The following is a 24,368-nucleotide window of genomic DNA, read 5'->3' on the forward strand; positions in this document are numbered from 1 at the left end:
TTAAGTAAATTGGGTAATTAACGAGTCGATCTTACATCACAGAATTAACTTAATAATTGTTTAAGAATTCTAAATAACATCATTGCACATAAGTTAATTGGAGTTTGCCATAATCCTTCGTAAGTAATACAGTAGTACAAACACTGCATCAAACTAAATTAAAAATACAAAATAATCTACAATTATTTACTGACGTAATGATAAGATTAGAAATCTATCTTTTCAATAAAATCTCATTGCTCAATACCTTCGGTATTATATTATCATGTACTAATTAATTAACAACATTGCTGCGTACTTAAAAGTTATTTAAATAATGGAATTTAAATTGTTTTTAATCGTATTAATTACTAGTGCACCCTTTGTTTTAACACAATCTAGAAAACATTTAAATCAAGATGTAAAATACCATCCCTTTGATCAGAATTTGTACAGGGAAGTTTTAAATCCAGAATTATGTCAACAACAAATACAGTACATAAGAAATAGTACACTATTACAAGCCCGGTGTAAGTACTCATTTTAATTCTGTAAATTTTAATACCTTTTTGTCTCTTTCCCATTGATTGATTAAACTCAATGGATTATAGGGTACTATTTATATTAGGTCCTTACATATGAAATTGGCGTTTTTCGTACTGGCCACTTTAATCACGAATTTCTCCTCTTTGGTAAGGAATTCCAAATTAAAATTTGTACAGCTATAGACTCATGTATTTGTGGTTCGATGACCGTCATTCGTTTGTTTTTTTTCTTCTGTTTTTTTTTGTTTGCGTCACTCATTTTACAAAATGGAAAACTTAAAATATCGCATTATTTACGAGTACGAGTTCCACCGTGGCACTAGTGCTGCGGAAACGACTCGAAGGGTGAATGATGTGTATGGCGGTCGTGTTGCAAAAGAAAACACAGTTCGTTTTTGGTTCCAACGTTTTCGTTCTGGAAATTTCGATCTTCAGAACAAGCCCCGTGGACGGCCTGAGACTCAAGTTGATAATGAAGAGTTGAAGGCTATTGTGGAAGCGGATCCATCGCTAACCACGTCCGAGTTAGCTGCAGGCTGCGATGTTAGTGATAAAACTATTTTAATTCACTTGAAGCAAATTGGGAAGATTAAAAAGCTTGAAAGGTGGGTACCTCACGAATTGACTGAAGCAAACCGGCAAACGCGCGTCGACTGTTGCGTTACATTACTAAACCGGCACAATAATGAAGGTATTTTAAACCGAATCATTACCTGTGATGAAAAATGGGTTCTTTACGATAATCGGAAGCGCTCAGCGCAATGGTTGGATCCTGACCAGCCAGCCAAATCCTGCCCCAAGCGAAAATTAACCCCAAAAAGTTACTTGTAAGCGTTTGGTGGACTAGTGCCGGTATTGTTCATTACAGTTTTCTCAAATCTGGCCAGACTATTACGGCTGATGTCTATTGTCAGCAATTGCAAACCATGATGGAAAAGCTAGCGGCTAAACAACCTAGGCTGGTCAATCGCTCCACGCCACTGCTGCTTCACGACAACGCTAGACCACACACTGCGCAACAGACGGCTACTAAATTAGAAGAGCTTCAATTGGAAAGTCTAAGACATCCTCCGTACTCCCCGGATCTTGCTCCAACAGATTACCATTTTTTTTTAAATTTGGATAACTTCTTGCAAGGGAAAAAATTCAACTCAGATGGGGCAGTCCAAATCGCCTTCAAAGATTTTATTGATTCCCGTCCGACTGGTTTTTTTTAGTAAAGGGATCAATGAACTACCTATGAGATGGCAAAAGTGCATAGAAAATAATGGTTCATACTTTGATTAATTAAATATATTATATTAAAAAATATTCGACTTTTTGTTCCTCCCATACAAAACTCCAATTTCATATGTAAGGACCTAATATTATCTTTGATATAAAAATATTATTAATAAAAATGTTACCATTATTAACATATGTTTATTTTATTTATTTATTTAGAAAGTAAAGTTTATTTTGGTATATAAGAAATATATTTCACTTTCACAAATTATACAAGATTAAACGAAGATAACAAAAATACAGGAAAATGGTCGACATTCAGCATCAAAGGCTGAATTTCAGTGGAACCTTGAATATTTTATTATTCTTCTTAACATTATTTTTATGTTTATTATAATTTAATAACTAATGTCTGATTTTCTCACAAGTTCGAAAATCGACGAAAATTTATTTTTAATTTATCTTCCTCATTAATTAACCTGGTTAATTCTTCTCTTAATAATTTTCCAACGTATATTAATTAATTGAAGCTTTCTTTCATTTCAATAAATTTACTTTACAGTCCTTGATGCCGGTCTACGAATACCACAAGGTATATTACTAGGGAACCAAATCCATTTGGGCAATTTCTACCAATGCTTAAAGATAACAGAAAACGTTAACGAAATGAATATTCAAGGAAAATATTGTACATTGAAAGTATCACTCGGAGAAGTTGATTCATTACAAAAAGCAAATAGAGAAAAATTTTACAGCGAATCGTATCATATTAACCTGGATACTATTGAAGAAGTAACTAGAATAATGAAAACTGTAAATAACACACGAATGCGAACACTCAAATCTAGTTTTAAATTACCTTATAGTCCAGATTATGAAGTTAAAAGGTAGCTTAATTCTCAGTTTCTAAATGTTTAATTCATTTGTTTCGGTAACCATCCTCAACGTTGTGGAAAACTTAAAGGTCCGATGTATCAAGATCGTCAAGATGCACAGGCATGTTTGTAATGCCTCTGGTTCATGCATGTCTTCTAGGAGATACCTTACATTTTGGATTATTACAAACCTATCATAATTAAATTGTAGTTATAACCTTCGTTAATAAGCGTAATTGTGTAAAAATAACCTCAACCTAATATCATTTTTGTTGATTTTATCAATCTTTTTAGCCGTAAAGGACCGGACAATCCATTATCTGATATGGAATTAACTCTAGCGATTTGTATACCAGCGCCTTGCACCACACCAGAAGTTATTAATACTATTGTGGGAAATATAACTGAAATTGGTATTAATTATAAGGAAGACTTCTGTCGACTACCGAATGATAAACTATGGGCTCCGGTTGATTACGTAGCTGTGTAAGTTTTCAACAAATTAATTTTTTGCTAATACCAAATTGTTCTAGGCAGTATTGCAATTCAGTGTAATGAAAATTAATCTTTGGTTTAACTATTTGATAGTCTGTGTTATTTATTTTTTTCGTTTTCAGAGCTATATTTTCTGCAATCGGCTTTTTAACTATTCTCAGTACGTGCTACGATATATATTATTCGAAAGTGCTTGTAAAAGGTACGCTAACTAATAATTTGATAATTTTTTGTTCGAAAAAAAGGATAATTTTTATCTTAACCGTTTATGATATCCTTCCTCAAAGTTATTTACTGTCAAATAATATATATTTTTATTCGTAGATAAAAGAAATGTCAATTCTCTATACTTTTGCTGTTCATTGTACACAAATACCCGACGTCTTTTAACGTTCAAGCCCATTCCTAACTCGCTGGATTGTATTGACGGAATACGATCGTTGGCAATGATATGGGTGATCTTAGGTCACGCTTTTTACGCAATACCAATACACGAGAATCCTCTTGAAGTGTTTGAGGTAAGAAATATATATTATTTTTATTTAGTGCGTGATCTATCAAGTAAATAATTAATTAATGATGGGTTTTCACTATTGTAACGCCTCGGTAACAACAAATATGTTCAACATTAAAATTCTTATAATATGCAAAGATCTACAATGCATTGTTTTTTATTCGCATTATAAAATAGATATTACATAATATTTTTATATATATCAGTAATGATATGATAATTTTCACCTTTTTTGGATAATAATTTTTTATCGAATCGATCGATGTTATTTATTTTGTACGCATTTTTTATTAAAGTCTACATTTGCATATTGATTAATAATTTTTTGTAAATAAAATTTCATGATAATTGAACCATTTTACATATTTCAGTGGACAATTTCACCAAACGCTATTTGGATGACAACTGGTCACATGACCGTGGATACATTCTTCCTTCTTAGCGGGCTCTTACTTGTTTATTCTTCAGCAGGAAAATTAACTGGAGGTAGGTCGAAACTTTTACAATGAACATTACATTCAGGAGCTCACAGAATACTGAATTATTTCATAATAATACAGTATGGATATATCAGTAGCGTCGGTGGCTCAGGGGTTAAGCACTTGACTTTCAAACTGCATATCCTGGGTTCGAATACCGATATGTACCAATGTGTTTTTCTATTCCCGATTTACATATGTACATTTATCCGATGTTCTTACCGTGAAGAAAAACATCGTGATGTAACCTACACATATCTGAAAAGAAATTCAATGATATGTGTGAAGTCAACCAATCCGTACTGGGCAGCGTGGTTGACTATGGCCTAGTCACCCCTAACTTGGGCTCCGAGCACCTTAGTGGGGACGTATAGTGAGCTGTTGATGTAATCATAAAATGGTATTTTTAATAAATTGATATGTATGCAAAATAAATGTACATTTGTTTGCATTCTTATCTCACGGAACCTGTAATGAAAATAATACGAATTACTTTTATCATTATAATCGTAATTAAAATCAAATAATATATGTTCCGTGATTGCAGCTACGTTGTAATATTATATTATACTTATTGCTGTTAATCAGTACAACTACATACGAAGTGTACCTAGACCCAGTCTGAATTAACCGACGAATTTGTCCATGTTTCGAAATGTCCAGTTATTGAAAGCGCATGGAAACAATTTTCGAAGCAATTGCGATACAGCTCATTGAGATTAAAGAAATCATCAATTAAATTCAGATCACTTAATAATTTTGTAGGATACAGTTATATATCTGGCCTTCTTTTTGAAGGCGGTTATTAATTCGACTGTATTTTTTTATGTAAACAATTTCCTAGCCGGGAATATAAAGATCAGCTTTTTTATCTTGTTATTTTTCAATCAATCAAATGTTTACCTTAATATCAAATAAATCTAATCTGAACAAATAACAAGGAATTGTTACTATTTTACGTCATAGGCCAAATTCTTGTTTCTTCAGATATGAACTAATCAAATAGTAAAATTCCATTCAAATTGGATAAGATTAATATGTAATACGTCAAACTCTTACATGTATCTAATTAAAATGTTATTATTAAATAATCAATAGACAGTAAAAAAAAATATTGTAGCGTTGCTAGTATTTTACATTAGTGATCAAAATTACATTGAGATGCTAGAAAGACGCTTACTGCAGTAGTTACGCTATGAATTTACAATCTTAAAAAAAATAAAAAAAAACTAATTGTCTAAATAAATCATATATACTTAGTACTAATGCATCTGATGTGTTTTTTTTATCTATATATATATATATATATATATATATATATATAAAAGAAAGTCGTGTTAGTTACACTATTTATAACTCAAGATCGGCTGAATCGATTTGACTGAAAATTGGTGGGCAGGTTAGAACCAGGAAACGGACATAGGATAATTTTTACCCCGTTTTCTATTTTTTTGTTCCGCGCGGATGGAGTCGCGGGTAAAAGCTAGTTAAATATAATTATACTCTCTATTATTTTTAGAAAAACTCATCCGAAGTCTACACATGTTCTACTTACATAGAATTCTGCGCTTATTCCCTATACTGGCAGCGATGGTACTGTTCGAAGCATCGCTATTCAACTACGTATCAGACGGTCCACTGTGGACGGCGCCTGCGCATAATGTGCTCAGATGTAGACAGTACTGGTGGTCGACTCTACTGCATATACAGAACTTTGTGAATCCACTCAATCTTGTAAGATATTTTCAGATTCTTAATCTTTATTGTCAATAAATTTTACATTTTTAGTCATTGCATTTGAAACTAGTTTAAACCAGTTTCGGATAAGAATTAAATTGCCTCTAAATAGCTGTGAAAGATATAATGTTGATGATGATTGCTTATGTTCCTTCTCATACTGATAATTGTATGAAAAGAGGTGTGAAAAGAGAAAACATCTTTTATTTATTTATTTAAGAAGATCTTTGTTTTTTTTTTCAGTGTGTAGGAGTATCTTGGTATCTATCTCTGGACATCCAGTTACATATTATATCGCCGATCATTCTTTATTTTGTCTTAAGTACAAGAAAGACAGTCGCGTGGGCGGCATTGACTTCTGCTCTGATGGCATCACTCATTGCCGCGACCCTTTATATTTTCATCAATGAATTCCAGTCTGGAATAATATCTCCTAAGTAAGGCATCTAATTTTTTCATCACATTTACACTTTGTAGAGAATAGTAAAATAAAAATTTACGTATCACAATTTCGATAAAAGAATTCACAAAGTTACATGTGCTTAAATATAATCTGCTTTTGTATATACCTAAGAAACTCCTTTAAAAATTAACTTCATGTTAAAGCTGTAGAGTAAATTTACATAAACGTTTCCTATCAACTATTAAATCGATTTATATAACTATCGAAATGTTACAAACTCACAATATAATACGTACGTACGTATACAACGAATTAAAATATAATAGTAACAAAAACTAATTGCCCATCGATAAAGCATAGTGATAAGTGACTTAGCGTCGGAAATCTATTTTACTATCTTACCTAATATCATAAATGCGAAAGTTTAGATGGATGGATGTTTATTAGAAGGTATCTTCGGAAGGACTCAAAGGATCTTGATGAAATTGTGCACAGATGTAGAACATAATCTGAAAGAAAATATAAGCTACTTATAAAGATTTTTTTTAATTCCGCGCGGACGATGTTTCGAGCAACAGCTAGTACATCTATACATATAATTGAAGTGTGTATGTAAAACCGAGAAAATTTTTATATTACATACAGACACTCCAAATTTATTAACTGTATTTTCTAATCGTAACAATATTTTTCATTATAGCCGTCCTGAAGACAGTGATGCCTACTTTATTTACTACTATGTTAATCTTCTAACAAGAGCTCCACCATTTTTTGTTGGAATGATTTTCGGCTACATCATACATTCATGGAAAGGAAAGAAACTGACATCAACAATGGTATTTAAAAAAAAATCCTTTACCGTTATCAGCATTGATATTATCGTGTTCATTATCATTCGCTGTTTTCCTGTAAATACTTGTCCGCTATTCCAAAGTCTCAAAATCATTATCAACCACTTCCTTTTAAATAATGCAGTTAAAACACACAATCACTCATCTTGTCAACCGTTCTTTGAGCGAACTTCATTTGTTTTTTCTTACGTCATATGATTTTATAATTATTCTGTTTCCTTTGTTTGAAAATTTATGTTGTTTATAAAATGATCCTTTACAGGTAATCGCAATGATGTTTTGGTTTTGCTGCCTCTCCATCTTCGGTATGATACTGTACTTCTTATATATCAACATACAGTTGGATTGGGACAATCAGACCGCTGATAGTTTCATCAACTCCTTTGTAAGGCCTTTATGGGGAGTTGGCTTGGGTTGGATAATTTTTGCTTGTGTTAACGGATATGGAGGTAACTATTCCTAACTTTTTTAAGTTAAGCCAATTTCACAACAGCATTTGTAGTCAGCTTATTATATGTTCCCATCACGGGGCTCAGAGCCTACCCAAATTACGGTTCATTAGGCCTATGGCTATAGTGCGTGTTGGTTTACTTCACACATATATATGCTCGTGAGCACATAATCTGTGCTTAATCTTTATTATTGGTTTTTAATGCTTAGTAAAGAAATTTCTATGACAATTCATTCATTTATTATTTAATTACAGGTCCAATTAACTGGTTCTTATCCCTACATGTATGGAAGCTACCGGCGCGTCTATCTTACGCCATGTATATTATTCACTTCTCAATCATGGTGTCGTATTATAATTCTAGATTAGCTCCAGCGTATTTCACAGTATCAAGTGTGGTAAGCCTTTTTTGTTCTATATTTTTTATTTCATTCCATTTCACTCAATATTTTGTCCATTGCGTATTCACAATTAAGTAATATTTAGCAGTGATCAATTGATTTTGTTTTGTTTTGATTAATTGTTTAATAGCATTTTTCATGCTCTGGTAACCTAGGTAAGATATTCCCGACATTGGACGAAAATGTAATAGGAATTAAAAAGGCTAGTTTTAAAGTTGTACTTAACATGTTTTGATCATAAACCGCAGTCATATTAGTAGTAGTAGTCAGTAGTAGTACAGTAGTATCGATGTCAAGTTTGTTCGTTTGAAAAAGTTGCAACGCAGTAAAGTTCGCGAACTATTACTTGACTACGGACATAGATTCCGCAGCATTACTGCAGTCCCCCTGCAAAGGATTATTTTAAATTTCACTTACTTCGTCGTTTTTTTTTAAATGTTTCAATAAATATTTGCAAATTTTCAGATGTTCAACTTTTTCGGATTCTTTAGCCTAACATTTATATTGGCGTTTTTGGCTACAGTGGTCATTGATGCACCATTTGGAATCCTCGTCAAAACTATATTAGGTTCAGGTAACTAAATAGTTTTTAAATAATAATTTATACACATAAGCCAAATGTTTATGGTTATTGAAACCCCTTCGTCGTTTGCCACCTTCTAGTATAAAAATCCAAGTCATTTTTAAACCAGGAAAGGTTTTTTTTCCTTTGGGAACAAAGTTGTTTTAAAGCATAATAGACAAATCTACAAATGACTCATTTGCCGGTAATTTTATAAATTAAAATATAGATTTAAATTATTACGATTATAGGATCTAAGCCAGCGAAAACTATGGACGAAAAAGATCTAGAAAAAGAAACCATTTCATCGCCAACAGATATCAAGACAGATCCTACGAACGATACGTTTGTACCTGATGGAGAAAAATCTTTATCAACAAGATAATTCTATAGTAACAGTGAAGTTTTTTTGAAATACCAATCTTGATAGAAAGACGAGATTTATTAGGGTACTGATGTTATCTAATGTCATAAAAAATTCCTTCTGTGTGCCTCTCTGTCAGATTCTATACAGATTTTTTTACATAGGAACAATAAACAGAAGTAGATGATATTTTCAATAAGAGTCGATATTGCTTCTTTTTTAAATTAAAAATAATGTTAATATTACAACGAAGAGATTATTAATTGCATTAGTAAAGGCAATAAGTAACTGTGCATATTTACTTATATTAAAGTTAAGTTAAATAAAATTGTAATGAAACAAAAGATCTTATGTATTTATAATAATAGTATTTTTTATTTTCTTTTATTTTTATACTTATGTGTTTTCTTTAAAAACGTAAAATTTATTATAACAGTTAAATAAATACGAATAAAAATTTAATTTAAATAGCGTTTCATTCTCACATCAGGTAGCCGCATGCTCTTTTGCCACCTTATAATAATAATAAAAAAGATTAAAAGAGGTACATTATTGACAGCTTTTGATATGATAGCAATAACATTATTTTAAAACTAGGCTGTAATATCTACCAGGTGTTAAATTATTTGTACCTAATTGTTCAGCTATCACTTAATTATCCTTATATCTTTTATCCAACCAGTTTATTCGTATCAAAATGATTATAATGTTGAAATATTTATAGATGTATTGTAACTTTGCCCTCATTTGTATGTAGTTCAAATATTCCACTCGTTTATTAAACGTAGTGACGATTTATATAAAAACTAGCTTTTACCCGCGACTCCGTCCGCGCGGAATAAAAAAATGCACACAACATAAAAAAAGTTTCTATGTCCGTCTCCTAGTTCTAAGTTACCTCCCCATAAATTTTCAGCTAAATCACTTCGACCGATCTTGAGTTATAAATAGTGTAACTAACACGACTTCCTTTTATATATATAGATGAATTCAGGGTTACGAAACTAACGTGTAACAGACTTGCTACTTTACTTTTAAATGTGGTAAAAATTTAACTTAGTAGGATATTATATTTTGCTAAATAATAAAAGTGGTTTTTTTTCAATAATAAAAAAGAAGAAAATCTAATCAATAATTGGTAATAAGCCGATTAGAATTTTTTAATTGGCAATAATGCTCGTAGACTGAATTATCACAGCCATTAATTGTTTTGACGGTCATGTTTATTTTTGAGTACATGCCTGCGATCATTAGATCCTGTTAGGCTCACTGCAGTTGGAAGACAATGCACGAGAGTTGCACTACTATATTTCTTAACGTATAAGCGAAATTTAAAATTGTGTTTTCCGCTGCGTCTTATGCAAAATTGCGGGCAGCCTTTTAGTTTTAATTCCAATGCACGCATGTAAGTTTACCCACAACATGGACCTATGAACTGGTGTAAGTCACAGGAGTTCATTTTACCAGGCATCATTAGTTACTTATGTTATTAGGTAGTAATTTATTTATTTATTTATTCGGAGAATTAACAGACACAAGTTTATGTTATAGTTACATGCGTAATATTATATATTTTTTAAATAAGTTAGTCCATAAATCACGTGGGTACATTGTTAAGTAGCGATACATAAGACTTCAAAACATCTCTGATGTCATCTAAAGGGACAAAGTTTGTATTTATATGTCCACAGGGAAGTAAAATTTGAAAGAAAGAAAGAAGAAAGGAAAAAAATTCAACGTAAAATCTCAAGTAAAATGTAAGCACTAAATAATTCGTCTCGAGTTCTGAACAATGACACAGTACGTTCCTTGTGATTTTATCGTATGGAAAATTATTTATTGCTATTTAGTTTGAAACATGTACTCCACTCAAATGTACGATACTCCACAAAAAAAAAATCGACTTCTTTTTATTATACGACTGACAAGAGGGTAATTTTTTTCGGGTGTTTCCCGCTGCGCCGAATATTCACTGTTCCTTTGGAGCTGTAAAAAATCAAACTTCTAAACCAACGTAATCAAAAGATTTTATGATAGCTGTTTATGTCGCAAATTTCCGACATTTGCAAGGAAATCAAAATCTACATGGTACTTGCCGTGAACTAAGAATCTTCAAATTTAGTACGAAGCAACGTCTTATAGCACAGATAAAGAAAAAATGCGAAAACCGTAAATAATATTATGTACGGAACACTCGATGCGCGAGGTCTACTCCGACTTGGCCGGTTTTTTTTTTTTTACTTAGTACTATGGTAAATTTTCCTTATCGGTTAAAAAATAACTAAGTTATCGAATCAATTGCAAATTTATTAATCCCACTTATCAGAGCTACTCTGACACTTTATCTACGCAAACGGAAACAGGTGTTAACGATATAATACGAGTATAAAAATTGAAATGATTATATGATTAGGGCTTATAAAAAATCTTTTGATGAGAAATTTATAGAAATTAAAAAATATATTAGAAATCCTCTTCTTGCTTTCTTGCCTAAGCTTCCATTTTGTTCTAAAAAAAATTGAGGCGTTATTAATAACAAAGGTTTGGTCGAAACTTTTTTTTTGCCATTTTTCTCGTTTGTATCGGCGGTATTCAGTATTCTCCGTTTAATGTTTAAACTTTGTGAATAACAGCCTTTCATAAAACATTTAGGAAAACTGAAACACGATTTTCTTTTCAGTTATTTTTCTATGAATTTTAACTTAAACTTACTTTATACAGAAAATGTTTGACATTGGTAGACAGAGTATACCATCATGCAAGTTGTATATTTATAAGAAAAATGTATCTTAAATTATTCAGTGAATACCGGATTCTTACCATAGGCAATGTAAAATTTACTTTAAAACTCGTAAATTCTAAAAGACTTCCACATTTTCTCATATAACTATTTAATTACCATTAGCATCACTCTTATTTTAAGTAAAATATCATAATGAATGGAATTTGTCGATCTTCTGTATATACCTTTGCTTCCGATCGAAACTAAGGATGGCCAAATTTTAGAAATTAACTATTTCTATGTAATTCTTCTTATTCATTGTTTGTATATTTCTTTTTTTACGTCCTAAATTATTGGACATATTTTGATGAATCTTTGGTAGGATGTTCTAAAGACACAAAGGAGGATTCCAAAAAAAAAAAAATACCGAATCAATGCGAAATTTTGTATGTATGGATGGATTGATGAATAGATTTTAGAAGGTATCTCCAGAACGGTTCAACGGATGACGATGAAACTTACGAGTGATGTAGAACATAGTCTAGAAGAAAACAAATGCTACTTACTAAGTTTTTAAACACCGCGCAGACGGAGCTAGTAATTTTATAACTGCTATATAAGCTGAGTTCAACTTATTGCTGTATTAAATCCATTAAAAACAAATAAACTAACTGTATTGGATACCTGTGTACATAAAACACATATGTCATTTATTTTACACTTCAGAATTTCCTATTTTGTTAAGAAATACGATCTTTGGTCAGATGTTTTCCTCGTTCATAGGAATATAACTCATGTAAACAAACTGCTTTTAAAATGAAAGGCGCCAGAGCCAGTACATGGATATCAAACGGGTCGATTTAAGTGACTTGTATTCGGATTCTGCCCGCAAGGGGTTTTATATACTCTTTGTTGGAATAAAACACGGTTAACATTAAACGTGTACAAAGGCAATAATGTATGAAAAAGATGTGCACGATATTACCTTATCTTAAATATACATAAAGCGGATATCCATGGAGGTCGGTGACCTATTTTCATAAAGAATCCCAATTCGTGTGTCCATATTCATATAAAAAAATAATGTCGTGAGTGTACACTATAATAAACTTGTAAAATTAATAGGCATTTCCACTGTCATCATATTTTTTCCATTATCATGTCGTTTATCATTACCGTGCATTTTTACTGCCTAAACCTGTGAAAGAAAATTTGCATCTCTTTTTTTAAGAGAATGACAGTGATGTTATGTTTTTGTTCTTGTATCGGCAGTGTAAACTTACATTTTTCTTCCATCACCAGTCTTGTGATTTGATGTTTAATTTAGTACACAAAAAATAAAATAGTGAAAATTAAAAAATAGTGAAAATTATGAAATATTTCTTTAAATTAATGTAAGAAATCAAATGGCTTTATTGAAAAGAAATCAGACTGTTTACTAAAAGAAGTAATAAACTTTTGAAGCTAAGAGAAATTTCTTAAGGAACCATTTGGCAAAGTTTATTTTAAAAATACAATATTTCATTTTACCTCGCTAGAGTTTTACTTTTACGTACAAAATCAATTTATAAAATATATTTTTGTTCAAGTACTAAAATCACTTTTAAAAATATTGAAAACAAAATCGTTCCTTCGATATTTCTAAATTGGATACATCATTTAAATTTTAAGTACCATTGTGAGTTTAATGTAATGTAAGAATTTGTGGATTTTAAACTTAACTACAAATAATTTATCATAGGAAAATTTCCTTCTGTAGAAAAGCTTTAAGGAAAACTGCAAGTTTTTGTTCATTACGCTATTTAAAACATCAGCCGGTAAACAAAGAGGAAGCGATTCAAAAGCGGGAGTGAAACTAATTTCGCGCATTAAACAAAGCTTCGAAGTCCTCACCGGACGGACAAGTTAGGAATTCAAAGCGGGTTACCACCTTATCACATTTTCTAAGCTTTAAAATATATCTCCCATTGTTACAATTATTTTGGCTCGAGGTTCATCAGGGAAACTTTAATACAGCTAAGTAAATAAAAATATACCAGTACCATAGAAAATATTTACAAAATACTGTCTTAGTGTATAACAAAACCGCAAATGAGTACATATGCCAATAAATAATCTCTTAACAGAAAACGTAAATTTCAAAAGAACTAAAAGCAAAATATTAAATCTCTTATGACTTAACTCAACTTTAAAAGACATTTCAACAAACGACCCGTGAAACAAAGTTGAGCACTTGTTTATCTTTCGAACCATAAAACTTCAACATTGCAGCTCCAAACTTTAATCTAATGATAGAACTAAGTACGATTTTAAACCACATTGACTCAATATTATACTACTAATACGCACTAACCCGATATATATGGTTTGTGTGAAAGAGGATATGCGTAAAAAGGGGGTGAACTCAGATATGACGACTGATAAAGATGTATGGAGGAGTAGTACATACTGTGCCGACCCTCCATAGGGATAAGGGCAGGTTGATGATGACCCTCTAATCCGATATCTTATTGGTAAGGCGATATCTGTATACTAAAATTATGAACACTATATGATTGGTACTTATTTTTTAATACAAGTTTCATACTAAATTCTCGATGATAGTCAGGTCTCTAATAGATTACTATTTCTATTCGTTATTGAATAGGTTTTTTATTTGCTAGATAGAAACAAATATACAAATTCATTTAATATTGCAATTGTGTAACGAGCCACAATGTCAACTACTTGACTATTGGATGAAGAGTTGAACATGTGTAGTGGTCATTAAATCAAGTCTATTGGAAAATTCAATTTTGCAACCGCACTCTTCAATACTATTTCCAATTACATCATGTAAATTGGTAAGAAATTCTACCACTCGAACGAATACTTCACCTCCTATATGCTTTTATAATTAAAGAAGAAACAACCATAAGGAACTTCATTGGTCAATAAAAAAAGCTCGTAGTAATTAAAAACAAAATTATGAAGTGAGTTCAATAATCTGATAACCTCACTACCAATCCAATATTATTTAATGAAATACAATATACAGAATATAGAAATAATATTACAAATGCGAAAGTAACTGGCTCTGTGTCTGTCTGTCTCGCTTTCACGCTAAAGCTACTGAATGGATTTAAATTAAATTTGGTACACAGATAGTCTAGAACCTGAGAAAGGACATGAGCTACTTTTTAACGCGAAAAAATCGTTATAAAGGGTTGAATGTGGGAGTTGGAAATTTGTGTGTAAGTATTGTAACTTTAACAGTTAGAAGCTTGAAACTTATTTTTTAGGCTGTAATTTTGATATAAATAAATTACAGCCTAAAAAATAAGATATAAATTAATAATATGGAATAGGGAATGAAGTTTTGCAAAGTTTTATGTGAATGTTTCGTAATTTTAATATTGTGTAAAGTAATTATCCTTAGTTATTAAAAATGCTATCCGACAGTATTTCACGCGGACGAAGTCGTAGGTACAGCTAGTGACATATAGTTACGTGTTAACTGTGTACCGCATGAGTGTCTGCATTAATTGTGTATTAAATTAGAGGTGTTACAGCAGACACAGATGTCTAAGATAGACATTGTAATTAACAAGCTGTCACGGTCATAGTTATTGTAATTAAATACGACAACCATCAAGAAGATGGGATTAATTAATTTAACGATCAAGAGATATAGTTACTAGTTGTCGCCCGCGACTCCGTCCGCGCGGAATTAAAAAGAAACTTAATAAGCAGCATATGTGTTCTTCCAGACAACATTCTACATCTGTGCCAAATTTCATCAAGATCCGCTGAGCCGTTCCGGAGATACCTACAAACCACCATCCATCTAAACATTCGCATTTATAATATTATAAAGTAATATTTTCAATATATTCGCTCGCACACATACAAGCATACTGTATAAATAAGTACCTATTTAAGACTTAGATTAAGAGAAGGCACTACCTCCTGTAACACAGGTCCCCCCACACCTACCACAGGAGGCAGAGTTCTAAGAAATTGTAAAATTTATGTGGATCATTAATTTTTTTTTTTAATGTATCACTTTAATAAGTCGTGCAGTTGATGTATTAAGCTAGTTAAAAATTAAAATTTCTAATGTATTATCTCACGAAATATTACATTTATATTTCAAGAGCGAAGCTTATGGTAGAGGGTTTGTCGTCCCTAAAAATTTGTCTTAATGTTATAAAGGAAAAATGGAGGACATTAAGAAAGTTTTAAGGAAGACAAAAGACCTCTTAAACAATGACAACGACAAATTTGGGGAACAATTATAATTTTTCCGCAATTAACATAATCTATGTGATAATTACTTTGTCTATATCTTTGTGCATCTATGTCATAATCTATATGTCCTTAGAAGAAATTCAAATATATGTGTGAAGGCAACCAACCCGCACTGGGCCAGCGTGGTTGACTATTTCCTAGTCACCTCTAACTTGGGGAGGCTCTGAGCCCCTCAGTGGAGACGTATAGTGAGCTGATGATTATTATTATTTTATATTATGTTATAATGTGATGATCGTGTTAGGACAGTTACTCGGTATATGTATTTCTTATTTTAAAACTTGCCCAATTCAATATCAGATGTTGGAATGAATACAAATTTTAAATTCGTCTTTGATTTGAAATAAATTTCTTTCTATCTTTAGCAGCTTATCTATGTGTCTTATCATCCAAATTACATCATCATTATATCATTTAATTAAAATATCTTAACCTGTACTAGTTTTTGAATTTAATAGTTATTTTTAGCTGTGTGAAAATTAATATTTAAATTTCAATTACTACCATTATGGACATAGAGACGTGTGACTAACAGAACGTAAGCCTAGAGGCCACGTATCTCATGAACTGGTTGATTAAACTGTCCGCAGTCTGGATGACCCAATCAATCTGGTTACCTAGATAAATGTAGGAAATCGATACAGCAAAAAACGACACAATCAATGAAGTGGTTTAAAAAATATTAACGCTTAACAAAAATCGAATCACCTATACTTTGAATAACTTTCAACATACGAATACCTCTAATTTAGTTCAAATAGTAAATACTTTTTGCGATTTAATCTTATGTCTTGTTTTCTTTCTCTAGTGTCATCACTAGAATAAAGATGTAATTAAAAGAAACAAATAAGGAAAAAGTAAACATTTATTTTACAACGGCTTAAAAAATCACAAATATAGAAAATAATGCTGTAATTCATTTATTCGTCTGCAAATGAATGTAAAAATCTTTACATTTCACAATAAATCTCACTCTAGACTCTAGAGTAATTTGCGCTAAACAAGCTGCGAAAAAACGCTCAGTGAAGCAAACGACTGAAGCTCGATGTTTAAGTAAAGTATTTAGATTTTTCAAACATCCTTCTTAACTATAAGTACTGAGTATTGACAAAAAATTTCAGGACGTATTTTTAGCATTATATTCTCGTTTAATGGCGATGAATTTTATCAAGAATAAACCAAATCATTTCCTGGTCATTCTGTCTATCAACGTTAACCAATATTACGTCTTCCTTTTCCCTTTTCTTCTTGAGTCTTTGCGTATTGCCATATAAAACGTCTTTTTTCCTATTTGGAATCTACCATAGTCCACAACTTAAAGACCGTTACCAACGAATTCGAATTCATTCTTAAAACAAAACCAATGTAACTATCAACATATTTTTAATATCATTAATACCAATAAGTACAACATAAATTATAATATTCTAAGTGCAACACATTCAGTTTAGTGTAATGAAATGTTAGATTCGTTGTTTGAAACTAAACTTATGTTTGCAGTAAGCTTTGCTCACGAGTTTGTATTTGTCGACTTGAAAATTCAAACTGTTCTCCAGTTATACAACTACTGCTTCAAAACGTTTGTTCCATAATCTGTATTTTTAATTGCTTTACCACAATCCTTGTATGCTATTATAGTTTCTCTATCTATGTAGAGACTAGTCTCTCTCTTCCGAAGGCTTAATTCCACGTTCCCTTCCTACCCTTTTCTTATAAGGAAAGGATGGGAATTGGAAATGGATTTGATGGAGGAGGCGACGCATAGCAAGAGGATACTTTCTGTGCGTCTCCTCCTCTGTCGATTAAAGGCAAACAACGCATCTGCAATTGGGGATGTCTTTGTTTGACCTCGCGTGTGTTTATACAACAGATAAAAATCAACTTTGATTAATTATCAAGATATTCAAGATAAAGAAAAACAAATAAACTCTTATCGAATTATCGTGTATTATCATTACGCATTTCGTATAATCAAAGTAGTATATATCAGATAAAATTAATGATACCAAACATGTAATCAGGTTAAAAAAGTGAAATTTTGTTTTGATTGATCAAACAGAATGATAAGGAGTGATAACATTTTTATAATCCGACTAAAATGTGATCCGGCCTTTACAATAGCTGACAACACAGTTTCTTCTTAACGCTTCTACTTCGATTTACTTTCGACTTCTCTATGTCGTCTGATTTGCAGCTTTTTTATCCAGTTAAATTCCTGAAGCTGTGTACGTGCAAAATATGTTGCTAAAGAAAAAATCTTGTCTTTAATAGCTTAAGTAGTTTAATAGCTCTTACTGACATAGACAATTATACTATCTTTTTTCTTTAAAATGACGAAAATACCAGCTATATGTGAGCTATACATCAAGCTACAAATGTATAATTTCTCATTTAAATATAAGTTATTAATCAAACTTCTGAACACCGTTATTATTATTAGAGGCATGATAATTCACATGCCTTTGCATTACGGAAGCATTTTTGAATAAATTCCTGTCATCCACTGATTTAGTTGACTTTTTACCTGCAAAAACAATAACAAATATACTTTTATAGTTATAAATATGATCAAAATAAGTGTTCAAGTTTTTTTTACGAATGTATGATCTTTTTATTCATACCTTTAATTTTATCCAATAAAAGTTTAAACAATATAGAAAACGGCATGTCAATTAACACCGTGAGAACAATAGCCACTATAAATGTTAATACAAAATAACCATAGAAGAGGAATATCTGAAATCAAAGAGAGCATTATAAAAAACTTTTCATTACGAAATTTATTTAAATTTAACAAATATCTTGGCGGCTCGGAACATCGCACGAGTCGCTACGCAAAAGTCAATTTTAGACGCATTATGGCGTGATTGGATGCTGGAGAAGGGCACTGCAAGCGCGCAGCTTAAACTCAGTGCCAAGATATTTGAAAAATACTATATATTTTCGAAGACGGTATTAAAAAAATAATTAATAGTTAATTTAAGAAACCACGGACATGTATAAAAATACTTACAATATACGGAACACTAAAGTATATCGGCGCTGTATTACTAGAGTTGAAGATCATCATCAGTGAGAAATGCAATATGTACATAGCGTATGACAGTCGAGCTGGCAACTTCCATACATTTAAAGTTAGGAACCAATTGATGGGACCTGTTGATAGTATAACATAATGTTTCACAACCATTTATGTAAATCCTTATATGATCACCAATACTGTGAGTCAAAAATTAATAATTCATCTTCTCTTACCGCCATATCCATGAACACAAGCGAATATAACCCAGCCTAAGCCTAAAGCCCATGCTGGCCTCATGAAAGAGTTGATAAAACTGTCCACAGTCTGGTTGTCCCAGCCCGGCTGCATTGTTGGGTGTGTGCAATAGCAAACTACTAAGAGGAGCGATAAAGATAACGCCCATAATGTGAGATTCAAAATCTAAAACAATTTTTTTTCTTATATAGAATAGTTACAAAAAAAGAAATACAGGATCGATTATGTTTAGTTTTTTTACAAGCCTTGGATATCAATTGATTCGCTCTATACACCTAACTTTAAGTCAAGATGATTTCTAGATTATCACAGCGTATAATTTGTTTTAGTAACTTGCAGTTACGCCGTTCACATGTTTTCATCTACTAAGTAATGTTAATAAACAAAATCTATAGTCTACAATGTTAATATTTTCCGTAAGCATTAAAGTGATGTATTGATAAAACTTACTGTAGAAATATTAACTGGTTTTCCTCGATATGTATGCAGTAAGTAACCAAACACCATGCCAACAAGAAAAGGTGGCGCTCTGGTCAGTGTGTTCATATAGTAATATACCATGTAGTACATCATTTCATCACCTCTCCTACGAGAATAAATACGAAGTTATAAAATTAAATTCTAACATACCTAAATTACTAATTATTATATGTTTTTAAAACGAAGAAATATGACGAAGAAATTCATAATTTTAACTAAAGAATGGGCCTGTGCCTCTAATCCTGTTGTTTCCTTTCGTATTCTCCTTTTTCAGAAATGAATTTTTAGAAAAGCTAGTAAAGAAATTGTTTTTTAAGTTTGTGACGACGTAGCTGTTTATATTGAGCCTCTATTTATATTTAACTAGCTTTTACCCGCGACTCCGTCCGCGCGGAATAAAAAATAGAAAACGGGGTAAAAATTATCCTATGTCCGTTTCCTGGTTCTAAGCTACCTGCCCACCAATTTTCAGTCAAATTGATTCAGCCGTTCTTGAGTTATAAATGGTGTAACTAACACAACTTTCTTTTATATATATAGATGACAAGTCAATTATAATTACTAACTCAGCTGTTATCATTCCTGTTGGGAATTCATTTATAAAGTTATAAACAGTGGCAGCTGTGAGTGACAGTACAACGCCGGCTGTTAGCGCTGACCAAGCAATCCTCTTGTTACCACTCAGCACCCACACCAATATGAGTGGTGACAGTAAGTGAAGCTGAACGTCAATAGCAAGGTACCAAGTCGCACCAATACACTGTAAGACAAATTTACTGGGTCGTTATTTAATTCTAAGTTTTTTAATTAATTGAAAAATTCTTTTGTTTTATCTGTACGCGAAGTTTTATTTCTCAAAGAATCGAGAGTAATACGAAGTAAATATAGAGGGATTTCCTATCAACGCATATAGTTCTTTGTATCATCAAATCATTAGACCAATTGCTGCCTTTTTGCTCAAAGTAAAAGAACATTAATCAGTACAATAGTTATCAATTCTATAATTAATTCACCAATTAAGTCTGAGTATTATATACTTGTATTGAAGTCAATTAATTACATCCATAGACCAGTTCGCTAGATTTTATTAATTGTATAGTTTTCATCTGTTAAAACCATATTGTTACTATAAACATCAATAAATACTTACAACATTCTCAGAGTTAAGATAATTCTGCACGTGCAATAAGGTCGACCACCAGAAAGTTCTACATCTGTGTGTTTGTGATACAATAGTATCCCAAACAGGGCCATCCGAGATCCGGTTGAAAACTGAAGCTTCTAGCAAAGCAGTCGTAGCCAATATAGGAAACATACGTAGAAGACGATTTAAATAAAAGATGTGTATATTTTTCAGTAGACCAACTGAAAATTTAAAGAGATGTTGTTATTTAAGAATTATAAACAAATGGAAGAAAATTGGAAAAACCTAACTCAAAATTACTGATTCCCATCACTATTTTGATAATGAATCAAACCAATAATGATACCATTGACAAAATCAGCTAGATTCTTAATAATAACAAAATTTAGCAATATTACTCCAAAAAATACTGTTATACACTGTTTAGTTCAACACATGTTTTAACCTTTTGATCGTCGCTGATTGATATTATTGACGTCAACATTGTTATATGTTTCACCATAAATATGTATCACCACAATGCTTTCGGTATAAGTACTTCATTATTTATTGGTAAAAATCGCATTTCGCAATCGCAACCATGATTTGTCAAAAATCCGCGCCGGGCGCTAGAGTCACGGTATAAAAGGATTGACGTATGTTTAAGCATTTTTTTTAGGTTTTTATTGTTTATTTAATATCTGACAAATACCTATAAACTAGTTACCTGATGTTAATTTCCCTGCACTCGTATATACGACTAGCAAACCGCTCAACATAAAAAAGGTGTCGACTGTGATGTGACCGGATGTTAACCACAAACCCTCGTATGAAAGTACCCACTACAAAAATACACAATACGTCACTGAAAATCCCTGCAATTTCTTTTGCCGTAAAGATCTAAAAGTATAAACTGTATGCAAAGGTCAAAGAAATTCAAAATACTCCGGATATTCAAAGCTATTGGTCAATTTTTCATTCTTGGAAATTAACATGTAAGTATATATATGTAAGTAAGTGTAAGTTTTCACAGCAACAATCAATATATTTATAATATTATGACCTTTAAACAATTCGCACAAAAATAAATATCTTAACAAATTGTAAGGATATTAGAATAACACTTTTCTTACTTGAAATGACTCAATAGCATTATAAGTGAATAGCTGTGATGAAAAACTGTGTCCCAAAAGTACCCATAACATAGCCAAAGCTCTCACACCGTCTAAACATTCCAAAGATCCGGGTAAGGATTTGAAAGTTAAAAGTCGCTTTGTGTTACTGTATACAGAGAACATACAGAATATTTGATTTGCAGATTTGGGATCTGTAATAAAAATATGAAAATGTAGTATTCAATTTCATAAGTTCACATAATATTTAAGATTAGTCTCTGTTTGAAGCCAAAAAAAACTTCAAAATTACTTTTTTAAAACTTAATGAATACCAGAAGGCTAGTTAAAATGAAATTAAGCAATTTAAGAGTAAATTTTAAAAGAAATAAATGTATTGAAGAAAAACTTATTGTCAAATAGAATCGATTATATGCATGATAGTGGTTCATATAATTTTTTACGCTAATACATACCTCTGTTTCGACCGAAGATATGGTTTAATTCATAGTAGGTACTCAAAAAGCTCAGGAGACCGATCAAAGAAAATATCCCACTGAAAGAAGAATAACAATTAATTGATTTGCAGACCTAATACGACAGTTTATCTATTGTTTTACAATCATTTAAATGTTCGAATTTGATTTTCATAATATTAAAATTGATTTACAAAAGTAACACTAATAAAATATATAACCCTTTACATAAAAGACTCACGGAAGTTGTTTTACTTACAAAGCTGTAAAGTCCGCAGGAACCCAGGGCTTGTCATTAGGCAATCGACAGAAATCATCTTCATATTGAAAACCTAACGAAGTTACGTTAAACAAAAGACCAGATATAGCTTCTTTAGTTGTACAAGGCTTTGGTATACAGACAGCCAAACGAAGAACCGAAAACTCAAGAGGTTTACCGGGACCGGATCTGGAATATGGTGTTTATATAAACGTTAATTTTTTTTTAAATGGATAACAATAAACATTTAGTTTATTTCTATTTTACTGTTTATAAGATGTACTGATGTACTAAATAACCGAAGAAGAAGCTTGCGCCGAAATATCCCAACTAAATACTTAAGCGCCTAGACGATTGATTACAGCAAAGTTACTTTTATTCATTTTAATTGCTATTTTTCTATTATATGTAATGAAAATAAAATGCCATATTGTAACGTTTTTTACGGAAAAAACTGAATATCCGTTATCACTACGTTAATTCTTGTAGTCCATAGACTTACATTATTCATTTACGACGTAAGAAAGCACCAAGGAAGCGCGTATAACTATGATTTAAATACGTGTTTACTTACCTGATTTCATTGAGTTCTGCACCGAATAAAGCTTTTAAGCCTGCTCTTTTTAATTTGTAATCTTTTATCTTCGTTATTGTATCTTCATCCAAATGTATAGAAAATGGATCGAAGTGTGAAGGTTGCGATGTTGAAATTGGTTGAAGTTGCAATTCTTGATTCAGAGGAACTCTGATCATGCAATACTTTCCTTCGATATCAGTATTATGTAGTGTTGCATTTATTTGTAAACATTGATGGTAATTGCCTAAATCAACTGTATTGCCAGTCAACAAGCCTCTTGGAAGCCTTATACCAGAGTCAAGAACTGAAAAATAGCCTTGATAAAAACACCGTCTTAAAGAAGTCGAAAATGACTTCCTTTATTTATGTTTAGTTTGTAATTTTTAAAATAAATGTGAGGTCAAATCGCTACTGATTGTTAGAACCATTCCACTGAGGGATACGCAAAAACTAATAAAGTGCGTCATGTACGGTCTCAAACTGTATTGTGATAAATTGCATTCGAAGTTACTAGAATTTTAAAAAATCCAAAGAAAAAAAAATCTCTTATTTCGTTTACCAAAGGTTGGCAACGCATTTGTTACATGTCTAGTTATGGGTCACTTCACACCATTTTGCCTGCTTGCTCGTTTTCCGCCTTCTTCAAACTTTAACACACAAGTTAAATACGAGTCACAAATAATTTAAAATATACAAAATAAAAATCTTAAAAGTCAACTCACATAAACTTAGAAGAAATGTGTTATTCTGCAACAGACCAATTTGTTTCTGACATTCTTCTGAATCTAGCACGTCTTCGTATAAACTTAGATTGAGCGCTTGATTTGGTACTTCCCAATCTAAATGAAGGTATCCATTGACTTGGACAAAAGCTAAGAATAGTAGAACGGTAGTAAGATTCATTGTCGTTTTTTTGAAATATAAAAGGAAATGAAATCTTCGGAAGCAAACAAGATTGTAGAGCCGTGCTGTAATAATTAGAAATGGTAAAAATATTATAGGTAATCTTATCTATGAAATATTAATATTTCATTAAAGATTTGTTATTTGATTGCATATAATGTGGGGTTCCGTATCATTTGCTTCTAGTTAGTTATATAAAAAAAAACAACAACGATGTTTTAGAATAATACTTTAATACTAATATTATAAATGCAAATGTTTAGATGGAT

At 31.5% G+C, this 24,368-nt stretch overlaps 2 protein-coding genes across 2 annotated transcripts; one reads left to right on the plus strand and one right to left on the minus strand.

The window, feature by feature from the left end:
• The first annotated feature begins 280 nt into the window (after window positions 1-280).
• LOC106719455 (O-acyltransferase like protein) lies at window positions 281-8,978 on the plus strand. The gene is made up of 13 exons (XM_014513798.2): window positions 281-509; window positions 2,311-2,635; window positions 2,918-3,109; window positions 3,241-3,320; window positions 3,443-3,636; window positions 4,004-4,118; window positions 5,631-5,845; window positions 6,092-6,285; window positions 6,952-7,087; window positions 7,365-7,551; window positions 7,809-7,951; window positions 8,420-8,528; window positions 8,768-8,978. The coding sequence occupies exons 1-13, from the start codon at window positions 317-319 to the stop codon at window positions 8,899-8,901; spliced, it is 2,217 nt and encodes a 738-aa protein (XP_014369284.2). The 5' UTR covers window positions 281-316; the 3' UTR covers window positions 8,902-8,978.
• A 9,319-nt stretch (window positions 8,979-18,297) lies between these two features.
• On the minus strand, window positions 18,298-24,099 carry LOC106719396 (O-acyltransferase like protein-like). Its single transcript, XM_045678659.1, has 13 exons — window positions 23,919-24,099; window positions 23,194-23,500; window positions 22,620-22,808; window positions 22,361-22,440; window positions 21,906-22,099; window positions 21,500-21,614; window positions 20,800-21,014; window positions 20,216-20,409; window positions 19,620-19,755; window positions 19,148-19,334; window positions 18,906-19,048; window positions 18,514-18,628; window positions 18,298-18,416 (listed from the first exon to the last, which is right to left on the minus strand). Exons 1-13 carry the CDS (start codon window positions 24,097-24,099, stop codon window positions 18,298-18,300), a joined length of 2,175 nt encoding a protein of 724 aa, XP_045534615.1.
• Window positions 24,100-24,368: the final 269 nt, after the last annotated feature.

The sequence above is a fragment of the Papilio machaon genome, chromosome 7 (assembly GCF_912999745.1).
Source record: "Papilio machaon chromosome 7, ilPapMach1.1, whole genome shotgun sequence".
NCBI lineage: Eukaryota > Metazoa > Arthropoda > Insecta > Lepidoptera > Papilionidae > Papilio > Papilio machaon.